General features: G+C 40.2%; 1 protein-coding gene across 1 annotated transcript; it reads right to left on the reverse strand.

Annotated features, from left to right (window-relative positions):
- Nucleotides 1–1017: 1017 nt before the first annotated feature.
- Nucleotides 1018–7676, reverse strand: LOC143858228 (uncharacterized). Its single transcript, XM_077368887.1, has 4 exons — nucleotides 7396–7676; nucleotides 4933–5162; nucleotides 1961–2290; nucleotides 1018–1873 (listed from the first exon to the last, which is right to left on the reverse strand). The coding sequence occupies exons 1-4, from the start codon at nucleotides 7574–7576 to the stop codon at nucleotides 1199–1201; spliced, it is 1416 nt and encodes a 471-aa protein (XP_077225002.1). The 5' UTR covers nucleotides 7577–7676; the 3' UTR covers nucleotides 1018–1198.
- Nucleotides 7677–8646: the final 970 nt, after the last annotated feature.

An 8646-nucleotide genomic window follows, 5' to 3' on the forward strand; every position in this document is an offset into this window, starting at 1 on the left:
AAAAAAGACTATTACTCTGTTTCGGCTGGTTTTGGAACAATCAATAAGGAATACAAAAAACTGGCGTTGCTGATTCATCCTGACAAGAAATTACCTCAGGCTGCAGTTGGGGCTTTTAAGCTAATTGGAGAGAGTATGGTTTGATGATAAAACGGCAGCAAGGAATCCACTCCGAGGTTTAATTGGAGGAGGAGGAAAGAATTGCAGAGTGATAGCTCATACAAGCATTGAGAGGCATGGAATTATGCTCTCTGTATGTTTTTTTTATTGTTTCTGTGCTTCTGATAGCAGAAAAAATGTTCTTTATTTTTATTTTTTCAAGGGGAGGTGATACTTCCTCCCCCTTCTTTTAAAACATGTAATTGAATTTACAACATGCAATGGAATTATGTGTTATTACTGTGTTTTATTATTTCTGCCTCTTTACTTCTTAAAATATGCTCTTTTTTAACTTTATATGGCACATGCGTTTCGGCAATGCTGCATTTGGTTGCATGTAAAGGTCTAAAAGAATACTGGAAAAGTATTAAATGCTGGATTTGGTTGCTAGCAATGTGATATTATAGGTATTAGATAGTATGCCCTAGGAGCATAATTTTGTCCCAAAAAGTTATCATCCTTATTACTTAGTAATAGATCACATCAAAACAACTGATGTGAATAAGACAGGCCAAGTGAAACAGCACAGGCATGTAGAACTGCATGCTACAAATGCAAAATTTCGATATGTTGCGTGCCCGTTAATTAATCAAAAATAATCATCGCCGCTTTCTGTCACCGTTAATTCTTCCGAAAAGTACTGCACGTGATCCAATGGAACAAAAACTTCATTATTTTCTATTTATCTCTCAAAACTAATGAAAATTATTACCAGATTATAGGGACATCAGTAAAACCATCGAATCTAATTTTTTCGGTTCGTTACATCTTCAACGTCATGTAACCATTACCACAATGACATTTTGGACAAGTTCCCGCCATATTCGAGCTATAAGTTAAATAATAAAAGAACTCTGGTAAAGAAATACTAATAACCATTATATAAATGTTAAGAACAGCTAAAAGCAAAGAATGACTTGTGAAGGGTAAATATTCCAATTAAAAGTAATATACATAAATCCTATCAACCAAAATGACTTAAAATTAACTATGAAACAAAAATTAAGGTTCTACTTCAAAATGACAAAACAACCCATGCTCAGCACAAGCTTCGTCGCTCAACGAAGCGGGTGACATACAATAATCTAAGGTCCTTGCCACGAGACAAGAATGATCGTCCCTCTATAGGGTGAGTGCTTAGGTGCTCGTAGATATCTGAGAAGTCGCTACTTTCAAGACCATCAATCTCCTTTAGAGCTGCCATGATCTCATCACATAGAGCATAACCACCTCCACTAGCATGTTCAATAGCAGATGCCATCTTGGCGATACTAGTGGCGACTCCCTTCATGATTTTCGTGAGTTCACCATTAGATCGCTTCTTGCGGCGCACTGAATAGTCAGCTCTACTAGCCTCACCCCCACTACCCATTTCCATTGGAGATGTAGCTGGAGGAGCATGTGACCTATCAACTCGCCTACCCTCCGCCAACGGAGACGTAGCATGTGGGACCTCCAACGGAGACGTCGTCTGTGGAACCTCCATGTTGGAAAACCCATTAGTCATGTAGTCATATTGGGAAGCAGTTTCAGGGAAGCCGTCGGTCTCGTTGGAAGGCATGCAGGGGGGATAGGTTTGCTCTTGATCTGGCGTACCCTGAGCCCTGTTATTCTTTCTTAATGGGCCATTAACAAAGTCATCTCCAAAAATCTCATTCATCTCGTCATATAAATCATGACGTGCAGTAAAAAATCTCTTCGTCTCTGGGTGAGCCTGTATAGCAAAGACGAGCGTAAGTTATAAGCAATATAATAACATTACGAACATATGCTATAAACAAGGCATGCATTCACTTCTTACCGAAATGTATGTGTTGCCAACCTCAGCAGTAACTGTAATTCTCTTGGCGTCACTGTCCCAACCAAAGCCATTGGTGTTTATCAACCCAGTCAACACCCTGTAGTTAGCTTTCATTGTCTTTACTCGATTCCTTATTTGTGTTTGGGTGAGTTGCAACCCAAAACACTCATTCACTATTCTTTGTGCATAAGTATATGCAATGTCCTTAAAACCATTGGGGATTTTATACCCCTCTTCTGCTTGATATAATAGGGCATGTACCAATGCCCTATCCATCTCTGTGGTCCACATACAATTCTTCGCTTTTGGTAGTTGTGACCAATCCATGTCCTAATTGATGCCACATTTCATTTTAATTAAAAAACACATCAAAATGCCAAATAAAACAATTTAAAATGGAGGCATACATAATCAAAATGGAGCATACATTAGCAACCAATGGAGCATATATCACCAACCAATGAAGCATACATTCCCAACCGATGAAGCATACATTAGCAACCAATGAAGCATACATTATCAAAATGAATGTAACATTATCAAAAAACAATAAGCATGTCTATCGATTCCTCTAATATGCTACGATGATTGCAGACTTGCAGGTAGTCATTCCACATAGTTGTACACATAAAAAGGGTGGCCTAGTGCACGAGGCTCCCACCATTGTGGGGTCTGGGGAGGGCTAGATGTAAGCAGCCTTACCCCTGCTTTGCAGAGAGGCTGTTTCCGTAACTCCAACCCGTGACCACCAGGTCACACTGGAGCAACCTTACTGTTGCACCAAGGCTCGCCCTCTTCAGCTCTAATCTAATTCTACTTTCTTCCCTTCCATCTTCAGCTCTACTGAGGACGTCGGGCTCAGCAACTTTGGCCTCAACTATAGGGTCGTCAGTCGTCACATCCTACGACTTCTGAGAGTAATTCACTATGACTAACCAATGGATATTCTAGAATTATTCCGTTTATGTGGTTGTAAATAACACAACACACTATAACTATATTGCCCTACTTCTTAAATGAGTACATAGGTTGAGTCGTCCCCTAAAACGCGTTTCCCACGTTTTAGGGGAAACGAGTTTCCCACGCCCGAGAAACGCGTTTTAGGGGAAACAGGTTTCCCACTCGCCCAAGGAGTTTCCGGCAACTATTATCGTAGATAATGCCCCTCTCCTCAATTAGAACTTCTCCCAATATCCTAGAGTTAGATGTTGATCCCTCCCATCCGGCTTCAACAGATGTTAAGTTTAAGTAAAAATGCATGCTGCCAACACATTTGGGGATATCCATCCCGTACAACCTCGAAACTGCCCTTGCATTTGAATTGGTACTTTAGCAGGGATATGTGTCTCATCTATTTCACCAATACTCAACTCAACCAACCCTTTGTCCCAATCTATTGCACCAATGCAATCCTAAATTAACAAAATTTGAATGGTTCAGGGTACAAATTAAAATATAACCTAGTCGTACCTTGAAGTATGGGTACCATGTCAGATTGTCGCTTATTTGTCGCGGTGTACAAGTTGATGGAGGTTTTATGAACAAGGTAGAGAGAACTTCCCTTGATGACTTTCAAATGCCATAGAAAGTATTTTCAATAGCGTGGAGGACATCATGTTGCCTTCCAGCATATTTTCCAGTCGGCCAACTCTGAAGTTGATGACCTTGCTTGTGGTGGAGTTTCTAGGCAGTCTTTGATAGTTTTTTTTTTCTTTTTTGAATAGTAGGCAGTCTTTGATAGTTCATAGCGTATTTCCTTTTAAGTTGGAGACCCTTGAGATTTCCTTGTAAGCCTTTGGGCTGCTTCTGACCATCTCGATCGTGAGTCTCTGTGTTTGATTTTGCTCTCATAAAAAAATACTGTGTTTGTGGTTTATAATTTGAAGTTAAAAATAAAGGCACGTTTGGAGTAAACAATAGAGAACAAGAGGGAGTAGCAGTGCAACCCACCAGAAACCTGAAACAAAGAAACGAAGAACAACGTGGGAATTAGGAGTCAGAAAAGAATCTTCCAACCCTATGTGAACGACACACCAATGCTTCCACTGTGAAGCTGGATACTACCATCAAAATTCAGCCACTGGGGAGCCCATACATCAGGCGAAAGAGTAGGTGGGGTGTGGGGCCTCGCACTAATCTGAATCCAATCAGCCATAAGATCATGAGCAAACACATCTCAATGAAGGAAAATGAGTAGCGAGAATGGAAGAGGCGAAGGGAATAGGTGATGACATTAATGAAGAAAAGCAGATGAGATACATGGTGAAAGAACATAGTACATGGAAGATCCAGTAAACGGTATCACCAGGACCAGACGACGAGACCAATGCGATGTAGAGCTTTGTCGTTTTGACCTAAATGAATTTTCTAGGGATGTTTCAGTTGAAATTTCGATCAAAACAATGAAGTGGAAAAAATCTCTTGAGATTTCGTTTCGGTCTGCATGAAAAACAACATGTAAATTAAAGCCATGGCAATCACAGATTGTCATACTTATTGAAGTGCACCTCTATAACCTATATTTACAAACTTCGTTTAAAAGCAAGATTCAATTTTGTACAAATGTGTTCTTCATATATACATATGAGTGTGTGTATTAATTTTCAAAAAAAAAAAATGACTGTGTGTATCAGTGCAGAGAACAACACTATGAAGTCTCGGTGCAGAGAACAACACTATAAGTATGAAGTCTCGTTGAAAAATAAAATGAAAAAACACCAAAACTATAACATTGGATGATGTCAATATGATTCAGACCATCCATCCAATGTGCCCTACCATAGGTTAGACATGGAACAATAAAACTCAATTGGAAAATCCTAAGTAGGAAAATCCTAAATACTCAAACAGTGTCACATGGTCCAATCATGGAGTAATCTCATTTTAGTTCCCTCCGAGACAGATCCATAACATCATCCACAAAAAATTTTCTGATAAACAACAAGAATTCAAAAGATCACAAGTTCTTGTACCTTGGTACTAGGAACTTCAATGTTACGAGAAAATGGCTGTGCCCCAAGCTTAGTTTGTTCCAGTGGGGGAAGATCCGCTTGCCGAGTGATCATTGTAGGAGGTTGTTGGATATTCCCTACAGATGGAGCTCGTCCATTTACTGCTTGGTGGTTATTCCATGTAGAAGGATGTTCTTCATTCACCAAAGGTGTTACCTCTGTCTTCGGCATTTGAAGGCCAGTGACTGCAGCTGAGAAAAGAGAGGAATCTAAGTGGCAGCACAACAGAAAATTTTAACTCCAAATTCCGCACACTAGTACATCACAAAAAGCACGGATTCATAATATATACAATTATGTATCAACTGATATTTATCACCTTTAAGTATTGTATGATGGTAACACCAAAAAAAATAATTGAACGAAGTTTTTTTTTCAAATGTAGCAATTACTAAGCTAATTGTATCATATGATGCAAAAAATCCAACATTTCTGGGTTTTATCAAGTAAACAAAACAACATGCCATGTTAAACAAAGGGAATGATCCTGTGAGATACACATACATGAGAAGGAAGCATGAAGCAGTCTCATTGGTTGCTTCAAAAGTTAAAAGTATAAATAATGAAAGTTGAATTCATGGGGAGGTTTGGCCTCCGTCTGGTTGTGACACTTGGTGGAAAACACGACAAGTGTTGTCGTAGTGAAGTTGTACAGAACAACTGTGGTGGATTGAAAGTAAACTTCGTGGGTGCTTGATTGTCAAAAAGTGGAGCACTGTGACATTAGGTGTCACTATCAAAACAAGGGGATAAATGGGTTCAAATATCAAACCTCCAAGCTGAAAAGGTGAACAAAGAAAGAGCACTGCTGGCAAAACGGGATCCCATTTCGTGAAAAAAAGGGGATCGACTATTGGTAATATGCGTCGGTCATATCACTAAAAGACAAGGAAGGGAGCTCAAATCCCCATAAAGCAAAAAAAAAATCTTGGAAATGGTCAAATCTGTCGGTCATATCACTCCCTCTATATTTTCCACACAGGATCCCGTCTTCAAAGTGTTTTCCAAAAAGAAATAAAGTGCAACTTTACCTGAACTTGATCCAAGTCTCCTACATTACAGAGGGCTTTTGAGAAGCTAGTTTTCATTACCACCTCAACAAACAGGGAGGGGACACGAAAAGTAAAGTTGAGCTTTACTTCAGCTCTACCAGGGAACCAAACAACAGAACACTAACGTGGCACGAGTAGAACCAAAACTTCACCTGGGTTTCACCTAAAGTGTTACAACTGTACGGGGCATTGAAGAATGAGATAGCTCCTCAGTTGAACCTGACGTATGTGGCTCTCTTAGCATCATTTCACCCCTACTTCCAATGAGCACATTAATATTAGTCATTTTTTGTGTGATGCTTTACATAGGTTTGGGGTGTAAACTGAAAAGTGTCACAGGCAAAATTATGGCTAACACATAAGCTATAAACATGCTTCAGATTATATCAAAATTAAACAATAAATAAGGATGACTTCATATCCCTTGAATTCAAAGAAACTATATTTCCCAAGTGCACCAAATTTTCATGACAATCTCCAAATTCGCTATTGACGAGGGAGGGAGAGAGAGAGAACAGCCATTCAGAGAGAGAGAGAGAGAGAGAGAGAGAGAGAGAGAGAGAGAGCATGCAAGTTTTCATGACAATCTCTCATTTGGCCGCTGACAAGAGACTGAACGTGCATAAACACACAATGCATGCATGCACACGTATGTCCGTCCAGGAATATGTGATAACTGATAACTCTATGGGTGTGTTTGGTTGCACAAAAGTCAGGGACGCTCGAGGATTTTGCTTGGCATTTGAGTGCCACGTCAGCAAAATCCCCCGTTTGGTTGCCAATTTAGCATTGAACAAGCTGGAAACTCCCAAGGATGTCTCCTTTGTAATTATTGCATGTCTGGGAATGTGTCATTTGTGTCCCCTCCTTATAACATCCAACCCAAAATCAACAAAAAAGGTAGAATTTTGCTTAAAATTTCTTGGGAATCATGTTTTTCTAGCATTCTCTCTTTCTCTCTCTTCCCTCTCTATATTGGTAATGACACCCCCTACATATTCCCCCCACTCTCCTGAGCCTATGCCGCGGAACCAACACTACTTACCACCATTCTCCGAGGTAATTCCAGGCAAATCCAATGCTTGTTTCCTCCCTGTTGACTACTTATTCCACTGCTCTCTGAGTCTATGTCACGCAGCCAAACAGAAAAAAAAAAAAAAAAACCCAAAACCCTATTCTGTATTAGGGCAAATCTACAACCAACCCAAACACTAGGGTTTATAAAAAGAGAAATAAAAAACCCAAAACCCTAACCCATGTGAGTTTTCAAACAACCCTACAACCAGGTAGCAAACTCACGAGTCTACTAAGCAGAACTTAATCATAAAAACAATCAAAGCTCAATAAAAAAAAGGAGACAATGGACAAATACCAGAATTGTAGGTCAGTTTATCCAGACGTGGTCGCTTTGACTCAGAGGAATTTGAGAACTTAGTAGAAATCCCCTTCGCTTTCTGGGTTGGATTCTTAACCTCATCAGAGTCTGTGTTGGTGTCCTTATGATCAGATGAAATTGGGGTTTTAGGTTCTGCTTCTACTTCTTCTTCCGCCATTAATTGTACCAGCTCGAGAGATGGAGAAATTTGTGTCTAAACGCAAAAAACATAGATGGGGGAAAATCTGAAATGTGGGTTAGGATTGTCGTATATCGAGAAGATTTTATAGCGACCAATAAATAGTTTAGATCACCCAGACAATGTGGGCAATCAAAGTGGGACCCACATGTACGTGGGGCCACAATTTTGCACTTGCTTTGGTAGCATGGGTGGGGCCCACCATTCTACATTGACATGGTGTGCCCACCATCTCCAGTTCTCCACCCAAACCATGCATAAAGTGGGGCCTACCATTTTACATCTCACGGCCTCATGTTTTTTTAACGGATGGGGCCTGCCATTTTACACCTCAAGTTAGACCTGGCAAACGCGACCCGTGCCCGCGGGTTGACCCAACCCACCCGCAAATTTGCGGGTACCCACGATTTTTTGGATTTTTTTTAACAATTTTTATTTTAAAATAGAAAACGAGATCAAGGACTAAGATCATCTCACCTTTTGAGCTGGAATAGTGCACTTGTGTTTGGAAATCAGCTCTTCTAACAGCATCTCACTTTTTGAGGACTCCCAACTTCCAGCAGCTCATGAGCATTACTAATTTACTATACATGAATACACTCCTTATATTTTCAAAATGGATGATTGGAAGGTACAGCCCACACCATAGGATGATCCAAACCATGCATTTGATGGGCCATAATGTAAATAGGTTGTGCCCGAAAAAATCATTAGCATAGGATGATTCTAACCCTCTGATCTAAAGAGGGATTGACAATATGAAAACTTCTATAGATCGAACGGTTGAGATCGTCCTATGGCAATGATTTTTGGGGCACGATCTATTTACGTTGTGGCCCATCAAATGGACAGTTTGGATCATCCTATGGTGTAGGCTGTACCATCCATTTTGAAAATTAGGGGGTGAATTCATACATAGAAGGCGGTGAATTTATCACCGCCCAATAAAAACTCTGTTTTAGAAAAACATTAGGGTAACCCGCGGGTCGACCCAACCCACCCGCACCGGGTACGGGTCACCTGGTTGCTGACCCGTAGGAATGCGGATC

The sequence above is a fragment of the Tasmannia lanceolata genome, unplaced genomic scaffold (assembly GCF_043159265.1).
Source record: "Tasmannia lanceolata isolate RefF3 unplaced genomic scaffold, GAP_Taslan_0.1 ptg000025l, whole genome shotgun sequence".
NCBI classification, from domain to species: Eukaryota; Viridiplantae; Streptophyta; class Magnoliopsida; order Canellales; family Winteraceae; genus Tasmannia; species Tasmannia lanceolata.

Coding starts and splice junctions, on each gene's coding strand:
- LOC143858228 (XM_077368887.1), bottom strand. CDS start 7,576: ATGGCGGAAGAAGAAGTAGAAGCAGAACCTAAAACCCCAATTTCATCT. Junction 5,163..7,395: donor TAAACTGACCTACAATTCTG/GTATTTGTCCAT, acceptor CTCTTTTCTCAG/CTGCAGTCACTGGCCTTCAA. Junction 1,874..1,960: donor TTGGCAACACATACATTTCG/GTAAGAAGTGAA, acceptor TTTGCTATACAG/GCTCACCCAGAGACGAAGAG.